Source organism: Brachionichthys hirsutus, chromosome 24 (genome assembly GCF_040956055.1).
Source record: "Brachionichthys hirsutus isolate HB-005 chromosome 24, CSIRO-AGI_Bhir_v1, whole genome shotgun sequence".
In the NCBI taxonomy this organism is placed as follows: Eukaryota; Metazoa; Chordata; class Actinopteri; order Lophiiformes; family Brachionichthyidae; genus Brachionichthys; species Brachionichthys hirsutus.
The window spans coordinates 767,304-787,229 of NC_090920.1; the positions used below are offsets into that span (position 1 = coordinate 767,304).

The 19,926-nt window shown below is 52.6% G+C and overlaps 3 protein-coding genes across 3 annotated transcripts; 2 read left to right on the plus strand and 1 right to left on the minus strand.

The window, feature by feature from the left end:
- Positions 1 to 339: 339 nt before the first annotated feature.
- On the plus strand, positions 340 to 1,925 carry LOC137911966 (retinol dehydrogenase 7-like). The gene is made up of 5 exons (XM_068756309.1): positions 340 to 382; positions 549 to 863; positions 1,052 to 1,310; positions 1,405 to 1,568; positions 1,647 to 1,925. The coding sequence occupies exons 2-5, from the start codon at positions 551 to 553 to the stop codon at positions 1,868 to 1,870; spliced, it is 960 nt and encodes a 319-aa protein (XP_068612410.1). The 5' UTR covers positions 340 to 382; positions 549 to 550; the 3' UTR covers positions 1,871 to 1,925.
- A 597-nt stretch (positions 1,926 to 2,522) lies between these two features.
- atp5f1b (ATP synthase F1 subunit beta) lies at positions 2,523 to 5,616 on the minus strand. The gene is made up of 10 exons (XM_068756332.1): positions 5,496 to 5,616; positions 4,698 to 4,874; positions 4,447 to 4,621; positions 4,255 to 4,376; positions 3,989 to 4,173; positions 3,746 to 3,904; positions 3,543 to 3,665; positions 3,254 to 3,466; positions 2,972 to 3,173; positions 2,523 to 2,887 (listed from the first exon to the last, which is right to left on the minus strand). Exons 1-10 carry the CDS (start codon positions 5,596 to 5,598, stop codon positions 2,790 to 2,792), a joined length of 1,557 nt encoding a protein of 518 aa, XP_068612433.1. The 5' UTR covers positions 5,599 to 5,616; the 3' UTR covers positions 2,523 to 2,789.
- A 3,417-nt stretch (positions 5,617 to 9,033) lies between these two features.
- On the plus strand, positions 9,034 to 19,160 carry LOC137912215 (collagen alpha-1(XXVIII) chain-like). Its single transcript, XM_068756565.1, has 35 exons — positions 9,034 to 9,190; positions 10,092 to 10,666; positions 11,056 to 11,076; positions 11,153 to 11,215; positions 11,418 to 11,471; positions 11,551 to 11,595; positions 11,692 to 11,718; positions 11,845 to 11,889; positions 11,976 to 12,020; positions 12,124 to 12,177; positions 12,742 to 12,810; positions 12,899 to 12,967; positions 13,049 to 13,117; positions 13,984 to 14,052; positions 14,546 to 14,614; positions 14,741 to 14,809; positions 14,907 to 14,975; positions 15,058 to 15,129; positions 15,192 to 15,260; positions 15,375 to 15,446; positions 15,525 to 15,593; positions 15,691 to 15,759; positions 15,851 to 15,919; positions 16,037 to 16,105; positions 16,172 to 16,240; positions 16,328 to 16,396; positions 16,474 to 16,542; positions 16,617 to 16,697; positions 16,770 to 16,805; positions 16,894 to 16,930; positions 17,007 to 17,564; positions 17,646 to 17,869; positions 17,928 to 18,162; positions 18,887 to 19,081; positions 19,153 to 19,160. The coding sequence occupies exons 1-35, from the start codon at positions 9,034 to 9,036 to the stop codon at positions 19,158 to 19,160; spliced, it is 3,639 nt and encodes a 1,212-aa protein (XP_068612666.1).
- The last annotated feature ends 766 nt before the right edge of the window (positions 19,161 to 19,926 follow it).

Here is a 19,926-nt window from a genome sequence, read left to right on the forward strand (position 1 = left end):
AAGGCAACAATCAGCAAAACAGGGACGGAAGCGCTGCCGCTGCCCCCTTGTGGTAGAAAGTAAAAACGCTCAGGGGAATAAACTGAATGATTCCAAGATTATTTATCTCCGGAACAAAAGTCGTCTTTGTTTTGTATTGTGATGCTTCTCCTTTAATACCGATATAACAGCATAATAGAGATATAATTATTATTTTTTATTTCACTTCCGGTCCGGAAGACGAGAGCGGCACAAGCAGCAGTTCCTGTAACGATCGATAGATGGCGACACTTTCCACGCGTGTCCTTGCAGGAAGGCGGGGCTTTGTTTCTTCCCCACACTTTTTTCACTCATGGCTCTCAGGAAGTTCGTGTAACAGCAGTCCGCTAACGCTGCAGCACAGGTATGTTGTTTTCTCCTGCCTTTACAGCGTAACCAGAAAGAGTTTAAATCCTAAACGTATTAAAGTAAAGAGGGACAGGGAGGTTAGCTAAACTCCTTACAGTCATTTTTAGATCTGTAGAAACAACTTTTGACCCACAATAACAACAGGCCGGTGTCTCTTCCAGCCATGTACCTGTTTCTCCTGGGCTTGGTGGCTTTCTACTACCTGTACCGCTGGGTCAGGGAGCTGCCCAGGGTCCCAGACAAGGGCAACAAGTATGTCTACATCACGGGTTGCGACTCTGGCTTTGGCAACCTCCTGGCCCGCCACCTGGACAAGCAGGGCTTCAGAGTGATCGCCGGCTGTTTCACGGAGAAGGGAGAGGTGGACCTGAAGAAGTCCTGCTCCTCCAACCTGACCACAGCTCACCTGGACGTCACGTCGAAGGAGAGCGTTGGCAACGTCGCAGCCATGATTCAGGATAAAGTTGGGGGGCGTGGTGAGTGTGGAGAAGACTTCCAGACTGAACTGTCCCAATGATTATTGGGTTTATTAGCTTTAGCTACCTCCTCCAACTCTATTGTCTTTCCTAGAGGTAGGAACGCTTCGTTGTCTAATTGTGAATTTTGGCACAATAGAAAGTAGAATAATTGTCTTAACACGGTGTCTTGTGTGTGATCCTTCAAGGCTTGTGGGCTGTGGTCAACAACGCAGGCGTGTCTATTCCATCGGGCCCGCACGATTGGCTGGTCATTGAGGACTATAAATCCATGCTGGACGTGAATCTGATCGGGGTGATCTCGGTGACCCTGAGCGTCCTGCCGCTCATTAAGAAGGCGCGGGGACGGGTGGTCAACGTCGCCAGCGTGTTTGGGAGGATCAGTGTCTTCGGAGGTCCATATTCTATCTCTAAGTATTGTGTGGAGGCTTTCAATGACAGTCTCAGGTGAAACATGAAAGCATGTCGACTCAAAAGTTCAAAGCCTCCTTGAAAGAACAGGTCGTATAATTTAACTTCATCCCAATAATGTTGTATTTAGGATAAATATGGCGCCTTTTGGTGTCAAAGTCCTCTGCATTGAGCCTGGCTTCTTCAAGACAAACATGACCGACGTGTCTATCCTGAGCAAAAACGTCAAGATGCTGTGGGACAGAATGCCTCAGGAGGTCAGGGATGACTACGGGAGCCATTACCTACAAAAGAGTAAGTTTGGATCGTTGTTTTCCTCCGTCTGTGTGTGTCTTTGCCTTTTAATTCGTGCTACTGCTAATCCCTCTCTAGCGCTAGAGATCATGCTCGATAAAGTTGCCCAGCTGAGCGATGCAGACCTGATGAAGGTGGTCGGCTGCATGGAGCACGCTATAGCCGCCGTCCGGCCCCGCACCCGCTACTCCCCCGGCTGGGACGCCAAGTTTTTCTGGCTGCCGCTGTCGTACATGCCGTCCTGCGTCACCGACTACGTCGTGAGCCTGCAGTCCATTCCTCTCGCCGTTCAGAAGCAGTGAGTTGGGCCGATGGAACGTTCATCCATCCTTACCGACGCGTCGGGTCATTTTCACTACCAACCAATAAATGTTACACAAGTCCTTCTTTGTGGACCCCTTCCTTGATTACTTCCTCGTCCTCGCTTTGGACACCGCTGGGCCCGGAGGCATTTTCAAGGCCTCTTACGCTATCGCTAGAGTTGCCGTTCCAGTGGGTGGAACTTAACTATCAGCGTCTCTGACTAAAGCTTCAGCAGACTGGTTGCTCAGGTTTGTTTGAAAATTTCAGTGAGGTCATGGATCCACCCTTTCATCGGGAATCCCTCCCACATTGAGGGCATACCTCACCCTCCCTGGCAACCGCTTTGTTTGCTTCGTAACCGGTAGCCTCATGCCACTTGCTCTGTATTTTGCTTTTAATTCAGATGTTTTGTGCCTTTTCACAATGAATCTGAACGTTGTACTGCTAGGAAGCTCTGATCCAGTATAATTTGATACCCTGCAGTACAAACATGGTTAACTGTTGGGAAGGATCATGTGACCCCCATCCCTCTAATCCAATGACATCCTGGCTGCAATATTTGTGAGGATCATTAATGCCATAAGCAAATGCATCTGAGCATTCTTTACATGTAACCCATGATCTCAGAAAGTCACGCAAGGCAAACATCCATCGTTTTGTCCACCAGTTTATTTTAACATGAGCTGTAACACAGTTCAGACAACAAAGAAAGGCCCGATGCTGCCATCTGCTGGTCAGAATGGATGAAGACGAGCCACGAACAGCTGAGAAGCCGTTTTAACTAGAAACGTTAAATAGAGTTTTCTCTCAGGGCGATAGATGGGTACATTAGCATTCCAACATGTTGCTCCTAAACAGAACCCCCCCCTCCTCGGTTTTCTTCTCTTCTCCCCAGAACAGTGGAGCTCGTTGGGCGTTTTACGAGTGCTCCTCAGCCAGCTTCGCCGCTTTCTCAACCACATCCTCAATCGGGCCGACCATGTAGAAGGCCTGTTCAGGCAGAGCGTCGTACTCACCTGCGGCGAAACGGAGGTAACGGTCGAGTTAGACGCAACCAAAAACATCTCATAGTTATGAAGTATTTAAACTATTCCCCTTACCGCCCAGAATGCTTTTGAAGCCTTTGATCGTTTCCTTCAGGGGCACCAGCTTGCCCACATGGCCGGTGAAGACCTCGGCCACCTGGAAGGGCTGGGACAGGAAACGCTGGATCTTCCGGGCGCGAGCCACAGTCAGTTTGTCCTCCTCGGACAACTCATCCATACCCAGAATGGCAATGATATCCTGCAGGGATTTGTAGTCCTACAGCAGAAAAAGGATCTCACGTTAGACAAAAAAAAAAAAAAAAGGGGGCGGGGCTCAACAACCATCACGTCTCAAACCTGAAGGATCTTCTGCACGCCGCGAGCGATGTCGTAGTGCTCCGCCCCGACGATGTTCGGGTCCATGATGCGAGAGGTGGAGTCCAAGGGGTCGACGGCGGGGTAGATGCCCAGCTCAGCGATGGCGCGGGACAGTACGGTGGTGGCGTCCAAGTGGGCGAAGGTGGTGGCGGGGGCGGGGTCAGTCAGATCGTCAGCGGGCACATAGATAGCCTGGCGGGAAAGAACCGATTTGATAGACATTCCTCCCAACGACCCCCCCCCCCCCCCCCCCCGACGTGCCGCCCACCTGCACGGACGTGATGGAGCCCTTCTTGGTGGTGGTGATCCTCTCCTGCATGGTCCCCATGTCAGTGGCCAGAGTGGGCTGGTAGCCCACAGCAGAGGGGATGCGACCCAGCAGGGCGGACACCTGGAAGGCAAGGAAAGGCGACTTGCTCGTTACCGAGCCCGGCGTGCAACGCTCGAACCCACGACCGGCGTTTGGCCGACCTCGGAGCCCGCCTGCGTGAAGCGGAAGATGTTGTCGATGAAGAGCAGCACGTCCTGACCCTCCTGATCGCGGAAGTACTCGGCCACGGTCAGTCCGGTCAGAGCCACCCTGGCACGGGCGCCCGGGGGCTCGTTCATCTGCCCGTACACCAACGCCACCTAACGGACGAGAGCCGAGGTAAGCGGGGGGGGGGCGATGCCTGTCCCGGTGAATATCGCTGGTGGGTTTTAAGTCTTCCTCACCTTGGAGGTGGTGTCTTTCAGGTTGATGACGCCGGACTCGATCATTTCATGGTACAAGTCGTTCCCCTCGCGGGTCCGCTCCCCCACGCCGGCGAACACCGAGTAACCGCCGTGGGCTTTGGCCACGTTGTTGATCAGCTCCATGATCAACACGGTCTTGCCGACACCGGCGCCGCCGAACAGACCTGCGAGGACGAAGGCAAGAAAAATAAACGGTAGGACCGCGTCCACGTCGAGCGTGAACGGCTCCGGGCGTCGCCGCTCACCGATCTTTCCTCCCTTGGCGTAGGGGGCCAGCAGGTCCACCACCTTGATGCCGGTCACCAGGATCTCCTGCTCCACACTCATGTCGGTGAACTCGGGGGCCTCGGCGTGAATGGCGGAAGTCCTACAACAGGAAATGACTAAATCTCAAGGCGCTCATCGCTCCGGTGAGAGGAAGAGCGAACCGGACTCACTGCTTGGTGGTGATGGGACCCCTCTCGTCAATGGGCTCCCCGATGACATTCATGATTCTGCCCAGGGTCTCGGGTCCCACTGGGATTCTGATGGGGGCGCCGGTGTCGAGAACCTTCTGTCCACGAACCAGACCTTCCGTGCCGTCCATGGCGATGGTGCGCACCGTGTTCTCCCCTGCAGATAAACAACAACGTTCCAGGACGCGCCAACGCGACGCAACGCAGCCCCGACTGCAGGGCCGATCCCTTACCGAGATGCTGGGCCACCTCCAGGACCAGCCTGGCCTCGCGGCCCGCGACCTCCAGGGCGTTGAGAATGGGCGGGAGGCCCTCGTCGAACTGGACGTCGACGACGGCTCCGATGACGGCCACGATGCGTCCGTTGGCGATGGTCGCCGCAGCCGCAGCAGGTGCGACATAATCTCTGCCTGGATGTGAAGGAAAGTGTTAATTTAGTTTGGCGGCTAGTCGAGGCCGCGCTGTGGTCATGACCTTGTTATAATGGATGCCTGTAAACTCCGACAGACACTTTACATCTCGTTTATTAAGCAATTTTTGCAATTATTTGATGCTAACCTGTCAAGACCATCAAATGAATGAAAAGTACTTTAGCTACTGGTGCTAACGCTGCTAACAAAAACAACACGAGTCAGTTCCTATCGAACCTTAATCGAATTATTCATGCTGTGAATTTAATGTAAACAGACACTGAACTATCCCACCTTGTTGCTTGTAATGCTAATGTAGCATCCTCCACCACCGCCTCATGTCATTACCTAAAGGTCATAGCTATTAGCACAATAACAGCACTAGCTAACAGTTCTCCGAAGCGCGACACCCGTCAGTGGGTTTTCGCGTGCACATTTGTCCTCCCGTAACATTTCGGAATAGCTCCATCAGGTTTTTTTTTATTTGACATTTTATTTTGAGGCCTGCTAACGGCGCCGGCTAGTAGCTAGCGACCGCTAGCGTCGCCACTGCCCTTCTGCGACAGGCGGCTTCCTTTTGCGGGATTTCCGTCCGAAATGCGCCGAGCATGCGGGACTTACGCGAAAGAACTGCCGGGGACCCGACGAGAGCCTTCAGGGGCCGGACGCCGGGCTTGAGAGCCCGCAGAGCCCCGGTGCAGCAGCGTCCCACAGCTCCTAACATCGTCAAAATGGCTGAAGGTTGGGGAAGGGACAGGAACTAGCGGCTTTATAGCGAAAGAGCGCTTGTGTGGACTGCGCATGCGTGCAACGTAAAAGCGCCGATCTGCGCATGCGTGGACGTCTCGAAGACATTCTGCCCTCCAGAGGTGCCTTTTTGACAGATTGAATGACAAGCCAAACAAAAGGGCACACTAAATATAATTTCTCCATGAATTTATTAGTCCTTTGACCAACATGAAGATTTTAATTCTGTTTTTTTATTAATGCAGCTGTGATCAGAAGCACAATGTTGATTTTTAATCTGCTGATTTCAATTGATTTTTCTTGATAGTTTCAGTCAAAAGTTACTCAAAGATTATTTGATTATTGCATAAGCTATGTTGCGTTGTTAAAATGTAAACCACTTCTCGCTTCCCTTCAGCTTTGACTACTCCTGATAATCACTTCAGCCTCAGTCCTGCCAGGAATAAGTTATCCATATATCCACTAGAGGGCATTGCTGCCCAGAAAGAGACCGCGTACAGACCGCGTAAAGGATGTGTTAAATTGTCCATTAGTCCTCTCTTAAGAATCATTTTAGTCATTTTAATTATGTGAGTTTGGATAAGTCGAGACAGTCTAAGATGTCACTGAACGCAGCTAACGTTTGACGCTAGAATATCTCAGTCAGTGCCTTCAAAGGCATTGATGCGTAACACTATTAATGCAACTACTGTGCAAAATACGTAAACACGATGCCAAGCAACACACATAGCACATATTGGAATTACATTTCATGTGCGTGTCCCACAGTAAAGTCTGCGTGGTGACTGTGCATGCTTTGTGTTGCCAAGTTTGTGTGGTTGGATTTTTTATAGGTAAACACAAGAGCAGACACTGATTGCCACTTAATGTCTGATGTGTTTTAAAAGGGGCTCGAGGCGAAACTATTTAGGAAGTGATCTGTTGCACCTGCTCCACGTTTGAATCCACAAAACCACCTTCCATTCAAACTCCTGCTATTTCTTCCAGTCGACAGGTTTTGCAAAAAAAAGACTGACAGCGGGCGACCCCTGACCTTCGGTGGAACACGTCTCCCTGCAGTCGTTGTGGGGAAACGCCTCGAGTTTTAAAGGTCAGAAACGGTGTTGTTGGCAGCGCGGCGGTCAGTCCGGCGCTTTCGGCCCAGACTCAAATTTATGCGCAGTTGTTGGATGGATTGTCATGAAATGTTGCACAGACTCCGCGGAGGCCCCCGGCCTAAGGAGCCCATCGTGCCCCGTGACACGCCGGATATTGGTGGAAACACAAGCTCCGACTCAGACGGGATGATTTGAGCTCGGCTGCCTGGTTTTCCCGGCTCGACCTAACAATCAAGGCGACCTCTTTTGCGATCGGTGTCAGCAGTTTGGTTATTTTTTTAATGGGTTGAAGCGTCGCATTAACTTGTCATTGCCGTTTTTTGCAACACGGGATGGAAACCTGTGACCGATTCCTCCCTTAGCTTCATTTTAAACTTGGTCTGAGGTGAAGCTGTCGACTCCCTTTCGGATCAGATTCAAAGTAAACCTTGTCAGGACGTAAATTCCTGCGTCTCTCTCGCTCTCTCCTGATCCTCCACCAACAGTCGTGTTCTCCAGAGGCCTTACCGTCTGAGGAGGGAACGTGCATTGTCTTGCAGAAACCCAATACAGACGCCCGGAGGTGTCGGAGGGGGGGGGGGGGGGGGCGTCTTCCACAATGTCATAAAAGAGTCTCCCTGTTGCTTTGTGTACGCCACACTTTTACAAAGATAACCGCTTGGCTTTAAATGAAATTGTGTGGAATGACATGAAAGGGCGTTTTGTTTTTTTCAGGATCGTCTCTCTCTCTCTCTCTAATGTGGCGCAGACTCTAATTGCAGCATCCTTTCTGAATTCCTGCTGTGACAGAAATATAAAAAGAGCTTCTTCTTTTTCTTCTCTTTTTTCTCAGAAGTGTCAGCGCGCCCTATTTCAGACATATTTCAGCTCCTCTCTCTGCGTGTATTTGTGCGTTATGAGCGTCTTAGCAACAAGACGTTGATCCTTTGATGTCAGGCGGACGGAGCAGCACGTGTTTACGACGCTGCAAAAGTCAGACATCGGCGATGACAGCATCCAATTCCTGACAAACAGATGTAATGTTGATGCAACAAAAAACTCCCGTAAATTCTCGCTTTGTCTAATCAGCTCTCACGAAGGGGAGCCCGAGCAGATTTAAGGAGGCCCATCTTTCAAGGGGAGCATACTTCAGTGACAGCTCATCTCTCCTTGGCTTTTAGGAACACAGTAGGCAATAAAACACACGCCGTCATCCGTGTTGCCGAGTTATTTGCTTCCAGTCCAGTTTTTTTTTACGGTTGCAGAATCTCCCACGGGATGTTTAAGACTCTTTTCCGATCCGGGACGACGCAGGAATTATAAAAAGACGAAGGAGCCCAAAAGGTGCTCAGTGCAAACTCGTAAAGCTTCAGCTTTACGAGTTTGAATGCAGACGCGGGGGCGTGTTGATGCCACACGATGGCGTTGAATAGCATAATTGCTACAGTGGCGCTGCCATTCTTACTAATGTTCTGTTTTCCGGCTTCCTGGAACGCTGTTTGTGTTTACGCTGACTCCGTTCCCTGAGACAAATGAATGCCGTGTTTCCACAGGTGAATCACGCACACGGGCTCTGAGCAAGGTGTTTCGCCTTAAGGCACACATTTCATTCTGAATTGCTCTGAGGGCGAGGCCTCTGGAGGCACGGAGGGAAGACGCAGTTATAGCCCATATTTTTTCAGGTCCTTATTTTGTTTGAGGTAACGCAGACAACTCAGAAATTGCTGCACATTTATAATCGTCATTTAGAGTAAAATTCATTTTCATTTTGATATAAGCAGCGAAACATTAGAATCGTGCTTTGGTAACTTAAAAATACAAAATACATATAAATACAAATCTCCACAAACATTCCCGGGGGGGGGGGGGGCAACCGGGCAAGCTGCTGGTTGTTCCCAGAGGCTTTCCTTTCTCTCCCTGTCTTTAAACGGCGTGGGGGGGGGGGGATGCACTCGTTGCTCTCCTTCCTTAGCCACCCCTCCCAGACTCCTCGGAATGGGAGTGAATTCTTCTTTTTTTTAAAGGGCTGGACTTGCCTTCATTTACGGTGAGCTCAAATTGAAGTCTCCCGATAAAGGTCTGAACTTCCACCCGGCTGCTGTCGCTACACCTGCAGGCTCCCGACGGAGATCCAGCACAAGGGGGACCCTCGCTCCGGCGCTCGGGGCATGGAACCAGCCCTTTAATCAAGAACCTCTCCTCCTCTTTCACATTTCCTCACTGTGGAGCCGAACATTAGAGATCTAAAGACAACACTGTGAGTTCTGCGTTCTTGTTTTCTTTCTTTAGGAGGCATTCAAATGTGAAATGTCTTGTCTGTGTCTTGTAGGAAAGTCATGGCCCCCTCGCTGCAATGGCTCCTGCTCCTCTGGGGACTTCAAGGTCTGGGGGCGCAGGTCTACAAGGACGACTACGACGGCGAGGTGGCGACCACCGCCGCCAGGAGGAAGAGCAAGCAATTTAAAACCAATTCCATCGTGCAAAACGACAAACGTGAGTCTGTCACCCTTATATTCTTGTCTTTGGGGGAAATGGAGGATGCGGACCCCTTGGCTCCGGCCAGATGTCCCGGATTTCTCCGAGCCGTCCATCTACCCAAATGTTTTATTCTCAAAGAACCCTTTAGACCGGTGACCTCCTCCCATTGGCGAAGGTCGAGCTGCTTTCCTCTCCTCTGCGAAACGATCCGTCACGTTCGTGAACTTATCACAGTGTTCTTGAAGCGGAGCAAAAGCGGCCAATAAATAACATGGATAAACATCCCTCCCCGTTTGTTTGTTGTCTCTTTATATAAAAGTTAGTCCTCTCTGCTCTTATGGATCAAGAATTGATCCAAACTTTGGGGAAGTTATATCTCAAGACACAACTAGACAGCTCGCTTAGATTAGCCCAATCGAGTCATTAAAGGTAAATCCACCTAAAAGCACCCCCCGAGACGCGCTTATCGTGTTTGATCTTGTTTCATTCGCGCATAAACGTGAACGCCGGTTTCCTTTGAGTGACGACGAGACTCAACCAGGAAATCACGATTAACAACAGCATCATTTCTCACCTATTTTCTAGTCATTGGCGTCATTCAAAAGTCATTATTTTTGGTAGAAGGTGAATAGATATGCTCTTAGTCAACATATTACGGATCTAGTCTCCAAATGCTCCCTCTCCCCAAAGCTGACATTCCTATTATCTCTGCGCCACCTGTACTCAGATTTATTCCGGCCGTAGGGGGAACAGCTGCTCCAGCGGCGTTAGCATTTCCTGTTCCTCTGTCGGAGTCTCCCAAAAAAATGTAATCATTCAGGATAAAAAAGATTGGATTTAAACGTCTGCCTCAGAGTGACGTGGAAACCGGGGGGGCAGGTCACGCCTCTCCCGACTAACCGACCTTCCTTCTCAGAGCTCCACGGCGACGACTGCAGTCTGGAGCTGGCCTTCCTGATCGACAGCTCGGAGAGCGCCAAGGACAACCACGACCAGGAGAAGCGCTTCGCCTGGGATGTGATGGAGCGGCTGCAGGGGCTCCGGCTCCAGTCGGGCCGGGGGCTGCTCTCCCGGGCGGCCCTCCTCCAGTACAGCAGCCATGTCATCATAGAGCAGACCTTCAGCCAGTGGAGGGGCCCCGAAGACTTCAAGGCCCGGATCGCTCCCATCGCGTACATCGGCCACGGCACCTACACCACCTACGCCATCACCAACCTCACCCACATCTACCTGGAGGAGTCGGCCCCCGGCAGCATCAAGGTGGCCTGCCTGCTCTTCGACGGCATCTCCCACCCCAGGAACCCGGACATTTCTTCAGCCGTGGCCGACGCCAAGAACCAGGGCGTCCGCTTCTTCGCCATCGGCATCACGCCCGAGGCCAACGCGGCGGCCAATGTAGCTCAGCTGCGGCTAATTGCTAGCTCCCCCGCCTCGCGCTACCTTCACAACCTGCAGGACAGAGGCATAGTGGACACAATCGTCAGGGAGATTGTGAGTAGAGGATACACTTTTCCTTACTGGCGGTGTTTCGTGGAATCCCACGCACGTTTAATACCGGACGGAATCAAATGCCTCGGAAACCTATTTCGCCAAAAGCATCAAACATTCCTCTCTTCTCCTTCCCTGCTACGATTGCCTTGTTGCATCCCTCACGCACACCTGCTGCCATAGTAACCAGTCTGCTGTCGTCACTGTTAAATGAAATTCGCTCTGCAACCAAAAGAAGCCGTTTTAAACAAGTGCAGCAGTTCTAAGCCCGTTTGAGGCGCTGCTTCAGAACCGGGGCTCTGTTCCGGTCCCACAATGTGCAATCAGAACTGCTTCTTTCCTCGACCCCTTTCTGTAACTGCGCATCACATCCTGTGTTTCTTTGTCCGCAGACGGCGCTGGCAGATGAAGGGGTGAGTCTGGGCGAGGTCTTTCTGGGTTCCCGTCCCTGTCCGCTCCGTCTGACCCTCGTCTCCCTGTGTTTGCTAGTGTCCCGCGGCCCTGAGCCAGTGTGCGTGTGAAAAGGGCGAGCGAGGACTCCTCGGGGCTCCCGTAAGTAGCGCTCGATCGCATGCCGAAGCAAAGCCGGTAAAGATCTGCAGGTACATGTCGGAGCGCCTTGGAGCTTAGCCCCACTGTTGCTATTGGAGACGGCGGGGAGAGAGTTGTGTGTGTCTGCCCGGTGACTCACATTCACTTTAACGTGGAATGGACGAATCTGTTCCTAACGCTGCTTCCATGGCTGCCTCTACAGGGTAAGAAGGGACGGTCCGGAGAAGATGGAACCTCCGGCGCCAAAGGAGAGAAGGTACGCCGCGTTCGCGTCGGCGTGCTTTTATTCCGTTTGGTGGCGCCCGCCCTAAAATCTCTCTCTCTCTCTTTCTTAGGGGCAGAGCGGGTTGAATGGATTCCAGGGTCAAGCTGGCATGGAGGTGAGTTCGGGTCAAGTCGGGATCCGATGCCCTGAAAGGAAACGGGGCATTTCGGTCGCCTCCTGCCGGCGTAACGGGCGTGTTTTGTTCCCACAGGGAAAAGCCGGATACAAAGGAGAGAAGGTATCGTGTGTTCTAGAAACTCTAGAGAATTAGAAGAACATTTGTTCTCCCTTTTGTCCCGTTCCCTTCCTTCACTCGTGTAACTGACACAGTTTTGGAATCACCTCTTGTGTTTGTTCCACGCAGGGGGAGAGGGGGGAGTGTGGCACACCCGGAAGCAAGGGAGACAGAGTGAGTCGCTGCTGGACGCTTCAGTAGCTCACTTTGATTCGGTTCCAACTTTGGGTGATATTTTACGCACCTCCGTCCTTTCCTAGGGTCCGGAAGGAACGGTCGGCCCGAGAGGAAACCGAGGACTTCAGGTATTAAGATCTTTGAGCCTTACATTTCATTGGCTGCGCTTGCTTGACTTTTGCCCCCTTTGGCGGCGCCGCGCTGAGCGTCTGACCTTTGTGCACCATTCAGGGTCTGCCTGGTCCTCTTGGCGATGGGGGTCCTGAAGGTCAGATGGGTAATAAAGTAAGCATCGTTCAGCACCGGAGAGTTTTTCCTCTGTCTCTCGCGACGTTGCCGTTTAGAATGCGTTGTCATGGAGTCCGTTTAGAACACCGCACGCTCTGATGGCACTAATCGGGTGACGATCCGTCCCCCTGGAACGTTTAAACGTGCTCCCTCCCTCAACGCATCGGGCGTTCCCTGCTTAATTATTTTTGCAGGAATGTTGACGTCTGGCTGTCATCCTATTTCGCCCTGAACGGCGTGCTAATGTCGGCTTCAAACAGCGTCCCAACTTGCCTGGAAGGGCAGGGAGCAGGGAGCAAGGCGCTGGTATGAAGGTTTAGACCCCGCCTTCCCTGATTTACAGCCTTTTGCATTCTTTAGCTACAAAGTGAGGCGATGAAGGTGCGTGTTCGACCCCTCGCCACACACGGGTTGACATTAGGGGTATGAATGGGGATGCAGTGGGAGGAGCCAGGTTTTGTTTCTCTAATTGTTGGACGTCTCATCGTGTCCAAACGTGGCCCCGGACTCTGGAATCAAACCAACAACGAGTGTGTCTTTGCCCTCACCTGTATTTTATAGGGAGAAAGGGGACTTCTTGGGCCGCCTGGAATCCAAGGGGAAACAGGGATCGGCCTTCCGGGACCAAAGGTAAAGTCCCGCCCCCCCCCCCGGGAACATAAAAATAAAAATGGTTTGCTCTGTTCCTGCGGTTTTCTCACTTTCTCCAACTCCACAGGGGGATCTCGGCATCCAGGGTCAACCGGGGCCTCCGGGTCCTCACGGCATCGGAGACCCCGGATCACCGGTAATAAACGTCCGTAAACCGGCCCTTAAGGGAGATACTCCGACCCGGGTTCTAACATTTGCCTTCTCTCATTTCATTCAGGGGCCTCAGGGGCCGCAGGGAGTCCAAGGGGAGAGGGGATCGATGGGGGAGGGTCTGCCGGGGCCAAAGGTGAGTTGTCTCTTTTGGGATCCGCTCCACCTGGCTTTACCTGCGTTTACCTTTGAATCCCGTCCTTTAATTGGTTGACGAGACTTCTGCGTTGAAAGATCAACGCTCTAGATATAAATAACCAATATGGCTGCGTCGCAGCGAGAGCCCCCGGCCTCGGGAAAGCCTTTACCTGGAGCCCCTGCCGAGTGATGAGGGAGGGGTGAAGATTTCCTCGCTAAACATCTGTTCACTAATTAAGTATTAATCTCCTGCCAGGTGTGTAAAATCTGACCCAGACTTCCTGTAATGCGCTTTGATGTTTGAACAGATGATTTATCGTCCCGCCGGCTCTCCGAATCAGCGGCGACGCCCTCGCTGGCGCTGCAACTGCGAGGCCTTGTGGGGCGCTTCCTTTCAAATGTTTAATCTTTTTTGCTGCTGTTGTCGTGACAACGCCAGACGATTGGGCGATTCCTACCTTTACCGCTTCCCTTCAATTCATCCTCCCATCCATTCCCATTCCATCGCCTCGGGGTCCTCCTGTTTTTTTTTTGTGTTTTTTTTTGACGGCTCTCTTGTTGTTAAAAAGAATTCTTCACGCGACGTGTCTCGACCGGCTCCTGATCCGCCGCGGCGGCGGCTTTGCCCCTTTTTCCTACATCATTAGCACCTCTGCGTGTGGAAGCGAGATCAGACGGCGCCGATAACACTCCTCGACTTTATAAAACCATTTAATAACCTTTTGTGACCCTGTATTTGTCGTCCTTGGATGACCTTGGAAAGCCGAATTCATTGCGAGGACATTGGCGCTTGATTGATTTTGGAATTTCACAAGCTGGAAAACCTAATGCCACGATTGCATTGACTGGTGTCTGTCTCCACAGGGGGAGCGGGGCCTGGAGGGGACACGGGGGCCCAGAGGACAGACGGGCGCTGGAATAAAAGGAAGCAAGGTAGAGTCGAGGCGCGGCGAGGTCGCGAATAAGATCGCAGACTTTGAGTTGATGAAATGTGTTTTAACTCGTATAACTTAGATCAGTGGAATACGATGGAATGAATGAAGCCCCCCCCCCCACCCCCGGTAAACATTGGTCCCAGCTCCTGCAGACAGTTTTACAGTAGCCCCGCGGCGAAGCTCATCAGATGATGCTTATTTGTGGTAAAGACAAACAGCAGCAGCAGCTCCTCCGCGTTAGCGTCGCGCTTTTAAGATGCTAACGACGTACACGTAATCAAAGAAAGCTATAGGTGCAAAAAGATTTCCTATAATGCCCTCGCGCAAATAATTATAGCCGTCAGCGCGCCGGCAGGAAGTGCCCAGGAGCCCGACGAAGGATATTTACAGTTGGGTGCTTTCCGCACGCCGTAAATCATGAGATGTGCTGAATACCGAAGGATTTATATGCTGTTATCATCATTAGCCTTCATTCTAATCGGTATCTGCAGGGGGATTTTGGCCCCCCAGGTTTTCCGGGGCCCACCGGCCTCACCGGAGCTGGCATCCAGGGCGAGAAGGCGAGTGCTTTGATTAAACGACTCGGTTACGGTTTGGCACGTTGGTGCTGCGGCTCCTTTGTTGGCTCGCCATTCAGATTTTGAAATTGAATATGGCGTCTGATTGGCGTTAATTTTCCTTTGCAGGGAACAGAGGGACCGAGGGGGCCGCCGGGGGGCCGGGGCCCACCGGGAGAGGGCATGCCTGGACCCAAGGTTTCCACATACACTGCTTATCACACAAATCAACACAGAACCCCCCCCCCCCACTGTGATTGGATGAAATGAGACGCTCTCCTGCCTGATCTCACAGGGGGATCAAGGTCTGCCGGGAGAAGTCGGCTCCCCAGGAGAGAGGGGCGCCGGGGACCCTGGAGCGAAGGTGAGCTCCAAGTCAATCGGAGGCAAACGGCTTTGCTTCATTTTACTGACTGTCCCGGATCAATGAATCCCCCCCCCCCCAGGGTGAGCCGGGATCAACCGGATTAGCTGGCGTACCGGGCCTGCCAGGGGAGGATGGAGCCCCTGGACAGAAGGTAGTTTAGCCGACCCCCCCCAACACATCTGTTAATTAGGAGTGACATGTCCGTGCCTACAGGGGGAGCCCGGAGCCGCAGGTCCCAGGGGGGTGGAGGGGGCGCCTGGAGTCGGCACCCAGGGTGAAAAGGTAGACATTGTTCCGTCTCGCTTCTTTAGCCTGCCTCGCTAAAAAGAAAAAAGAAAAGTCACAGCTGACGTGTAGAAAAGTCAGTGACTTGCATGCCCTAATGTGATCCCGAAGGGCGACCAAGGCCAGAGGGGAGTGAGGGGCTTGAGCGGCCCGCCTGGGATCTCCGGACCCTCCGGGCCAAAGGTTAGACCCGATTAGCTGCTAAAGCCCAATGGAAGTGTGTGAATGGCAATGATTTTAGCCTTCGCTCATCTTCATCAGGGGCAGCCAGGGGCGCCAGGGCGGCATGGCTCACCTGGTCCAGCGGGTCGCTTCGTCTCGGGCCCAAAGGTAAACGCGTCACGCATTCATGTCCTGTTGCTACGGCTACATAAAACACATCCTAATATATCGTCGAAGCTAACGAGCGCTGACGTTTATGTTCAAGGGTGACGTCGGCCCGAGCGGTCCTCCTGGTCCGATCGGTGAGACGGGCTACGGACTTCCTGGTCCAAAAGTGAGACTTTCTATCAGTCCGGTTTCCTTTCAACGTCCCTCGTTCAATCCCACCCATTCGTTATTGACTCTTTCCTGTTTGTTGGATGCAGGGAGACCGTGGGGAACCAGGTGCTCTAGGTCCATTTGGTCCTAAAGGAGACGGCTATCCCGGCCCCATGGTGAGGAGTTGGTCTATGCCCCCCCCGCCCCCCCCTCTGCTGGCTCTTATGTCTCCAGAGACATAGAGGAATCCACCTTCTTTCAGAGTCTCTCTCTGCCTCCGTGTGTTTTTTTAGGGCCCTCCTGGTCTGCCTGGACTTCTAGGAGAACCCGGCCTGGAGGGACAGGGGATCCCCGGACCGAAGGTGAGCTCGTTGGGGATCTGGGCGTGTCCCCGCTGAAGCGCATTCATTTGTTCCGCTCCTTCGCAGGGCGACGTCGGCTTCCGAGGGTTGCCCGGTTTACCGGGACCTCCGGGCGAAGGCCTCCAAGGACCGCCGGTATTTCAGAACTTTTTCAGATTTTATTGCCTCGGCTCATAGGAATGACATCCATCCCTTTTGGGGTCTCTCTCTGGCCTGATGCAGGGTAACACCGGGCGGCCGGGACCTCCAGGGCCAACCGGCCCCCAAGGACAAGGAGTCCAGGGGACGAAGGTGGGAAATGATTAGTCACGCAAGGATTCCAACCATCCTGCGCATGTAAATTAGCTAACGAATGCTAATCGATCCAGGGTGAACAGGGGGCCCAGGGCGTGACAGGGCCGAGGGGGGTCCCTGGAGAAGGCTTCCCTGGAGCTAAAGTGAGTCTTTGTCATCTGGAACGCTCAACGCGGCGCACAGTTGTCGTTTGTAATCGCCGTACGATGTGCGACAGGGTGACCGCGGCTCGACGGGGGACAGAGGGACGAAGGGAATCAAGGGAGACCTGGGAGACTCTGGGGCCCCCGGACAAACTGTGAGCGCCGCTCAGAGGACTTGTGTTGAAACCCGGGGACTGTCCTCGTTTCTAATTGTGCTCTCGTCTCAGGGGCGGGCTGGGGTCAAAGGCGCCGCCGGCATTACCGTGAGCATCCTCTACTTTTCACACCTCGGTTTAGTTCCGGCTTGCTTCGCAGAACGTCTCTCACGCCGTCTCTGCGTGTCTATTTCAGAGAGAGGACATCATCCGATTGATCAAGGAGATCTGCGGTAAAGTGTCTCTCGCCGTTGACTCGGCTTCGGTTCCTGCTCCCGATCTCATCCCGTTGATGCGCTGTGATTCCAGGGTGTGGCGTCAAGTGTAAGGAGAGACCCATGGAGCTGGTGTTCGTTATCGACAGCTCCGAGAGCGTGGGCCCGGACAACTACGAGATCATCAAGGACTTCGTGAACGCCCTGGTGGATCGGGTCACGGTGGGCCGCAACGCCACCCGGATCGGCCTGGTGCTCTACAGCCTGGAGGTGAAGCTGGTGTTCAACCTGGCTCGCTACGGCAACAAGCAGGACATCAAGCGGGCCATCCGGAACATGCCGTACATGGGGGAGGGCACCTACACCGGCACGGCCATCCGCAAGGCCACCCAGGACGCCTTCTACAGCTCGCGCCTCGGGGTCGGCAAGGTGGCCATCGTGATCACCGACGGCCAGACGGACAAGAGGGAGCCGGTGAAGCTGGACGTGGCGGTGCGGGAGGCGCACAGCGCCAACATCGAGATGTTCGCGCTGGGGATCGTCAACGTGTCCGACCCGACGCGGGCCGACTTCATGAGGGAGCTGAACCTGATCGCGTCGGACCCGGACGAGGAGCACATGTTCCTCATTGATGACTTCAACACGCTGCCAGGTCAGAGGTCAACGCTGGAGCTAAAGCTACGCTAAGCTAACCCGGTTGCTCCCAGCTCCTTCCTCTCTTTTTCCGTCTCAGCTCTGGAGTCCAAACTGGTCAGCCAGTTCTGTGAGGACGAGAACGGAGCCCTGATCTATAACCGAGTGACCAACAGCTACGGAACCAACGGCAACGGCGGGAAACTCGCCGCCGGTGGCTATGGTTACCGGCCTTTACCAGAGGGAGGCCAGAGCGGCGCCGCCACCCACGGGGGCAGAGAGACCCCCAAAGTATCTGCACACGTACGGATCGCAGGAGCGCAAGTTCACATGTGGTACAAAAATGAAAAAGTTAAAAGGCTATTTGCTTCATCCTTATCAGGGAGGAGGGGGAGGAGGAGGAGGAGGACGTCTCACCGAGACAACGCACTGGGGGACGGAACGCGGGGACACATTTAACCGCCACATCGACATTAGGCCTGTCCCTCCCCCCAGAAAGGACTCCTCCGGTGGCCGAGGCTCCTCCTCGTCTTCATCCTCGTCTACAAACACAACCACAACGTCGTCAGGCGTTACGGTGCAGCGCGTCCCTGTGGCGAGGCCGGCCGCTCCCAAAGGTACGCCGCCGTGCTAAATAAACTTACTTTAGCGTCCGTGAGACAGGAATGACTGCGATATCTAGAAATAGATTTGTAGAGTTAAATGATCGCCGGTGGTGCCGTTAATTTTATTTATGCACAGTTAAGTCTTTCATTAGCCTGGCAGGGGTTTCAGGATTAAAATCAAACTCTCTCTCGTCTCTTAATCGTCTAATGAAGTCTCAACACCACATATCAGAGGCGTAACTGGGGTTCCTCGACCCCCCCAGGGGTCTATAAGGTGTTCCAGACATGAGACTCGTTTCTTTTTATCTAAAAAGTCAATAGATAAACAAACAAACCAAATTAATTTAAAGTTTAATGACATAAAAGCATGCAAGAGCACCGAACCAGCCAATCAGACCGACCCAGATCTTCCTTATTAATTCTCCTTAATTCATTGACACATAATTGATGAGGTAAAATAATTCTGCTTCATCTGAAAGTTTTGATTTCCCCGCAGCACGGGCAGAATTAGAAAGCGTTTCCACGGCACCGGTGAGTTCCCGATGAGACCGCCCAGCTGGAAAAAAAAATCTGAAAGCACTTTCCTCGATTATCATATTTACATTTCGCAAACCTTTAGCGGCTGTTAAACGGAACCTCTGCCAGGTCGTTTTAGGAAATGTGGATTCAACTCGAATTCAATCTGGAACATACAAATGTTTCTCCTGAAGACTCTTTCCCATCGTTCTCCCTGCAGAGGGCGCTCCAGCGGACCCCCGCTGCGACCTGGCCCTGGACCAGGGCACGTGCCGGGACTACAGCATCCGCTGGTACTACGACAAGAAGGCCAACGCCTGCGCCCAGTTCTGGTACGGAGGCTGCGTCGGCAACGGAAACCGCTTCGACGCGGAGGCGGAGTGCAGGAGGACGTGTGTGACGAGCAGATCAAGAGGTGACCTCGCCGTTCGTCCGTCCGCACGGTGCTTTCTGGGACGCTTCATCGACTCTCCCTTTCTTTTCCAGGGGGCTGAGAGAACGCGCCTGCCGACCGCCTGCTGTAGATACTTAAAGGAGGGGCGGCTAATACCAGGGTCATGTAAGATATATAGGCGTACCATGTATACATGTACACACTTCACTTCCTGTCTTCCTGTAAAAGCATCCTCCTTTGACTAGCGGTGACAATATCTCTTAGATACCTCCGTTTAAAACAAAAAAGTCATGTCAGCATCTAACGCAGATACTCAGGGATAGAGGTGATCACTCTCGGAGTGTGTGTGTGTGTGTGTGTGTGTGTGTGTGTGTGTGTGTGTGTCCACGTCTCTGATGATTCCCAAGTCTGCAGGACGAAGTTGTGGAAGGAGAAGAAGAAGATGCTCGACATGACCAGCAATCACTCCGCTGCTTTCTCAAGGTCGGGGTTGTAAAAAAAAAAAAGCACGTCGATCGATCAATAAGTGCGGCGACTCACTCTTCTTCTGAATCGCGATGGGGGGGAGGGGGGGTATTAGAGCCGATAACACACAGCGCTCTCATCCCTTCAATAAATAATAATTGAATAGTTTTGTTTTTATGTCAAATTATCGATGCTCTGACTAATTAATTGAATATTTTTGTGCTTTTTGTGCTTTTTTTGTTTTTTAATTTTGATTTTTCTGGTTGAAAATGTGATGTTTTTGTGTTTACAATGTGATGGACACACACACACACTACTGGGAAACACAAGCTCAACTTCCATTGATCAGCTGGGCGTGTCTCCGTTTTACCCAGCTGCCCCGGCGGCATCACAACACACTG

Coding starts and splice junctions, on each gene's coding strand:
- LOC137911966 (XM_068756309.1), top strand. CDS start 551: ATGTACCTGTTTCTCCTGGGCTTGGTGGCTTTCTACTACCTGTACCGC. Junction 1,311..1,404: donor GCTTTCAATGACAGTCTCAG/GTGAAACATGAA, acceptor TGTTGTATTTAG/GATAAATATGGCGCCTTTTG. Junction 1,569..1,646: donor GAGCCATTACCTACAAAAGA/GTAAGTTTGGAT, acceptor ATCCCTCTCTAG/CGCTAGAGATCATGCTCGAT.
- LOC137912215 (XM_068756565.1), top strand. CDS start 9,034: ATGGCCCCCTCGCTGCAATGGCTCCTGCTCCTCTGGGGACTTCAAGGT. Junction 17,565..17,645: donor TGACTTCAACACGCTGCCAG/GTCAGAGGTCAA, acceptor TTTCCGTCTCAG/CTCTGGAGTCCAAACTGGTC. Junction 17,870..17,927: donor TACGGATCGCAGGAGCGCAA/GTTCACATGTGG, acceptor CATCCTTATCAG/GGAGGAGGGGGAGGAGGAGG.
- atp5f1b (XM_068756332.1), bottom strand. CDS start 5,598: ATGTTAGGAGCTGTGGGACGCTGCTGCACCGGGGCTCTGCGGGCTCTC. Junction 3,905..3,988: donor TGAAAGACACCACCTCCAAG/GTGAGGAAGACT, acceptor CTCGTCCGTTAG/GTGGCGTTGGTGTACGGGCA. Junction 3,666..3,745: donor TCACGCAGGCGGGCTCCGAG/GTCGGCCAAACG, acceptor CTTGCCTTCCAG/GTGTCCGCCCTGCTGGGTCG.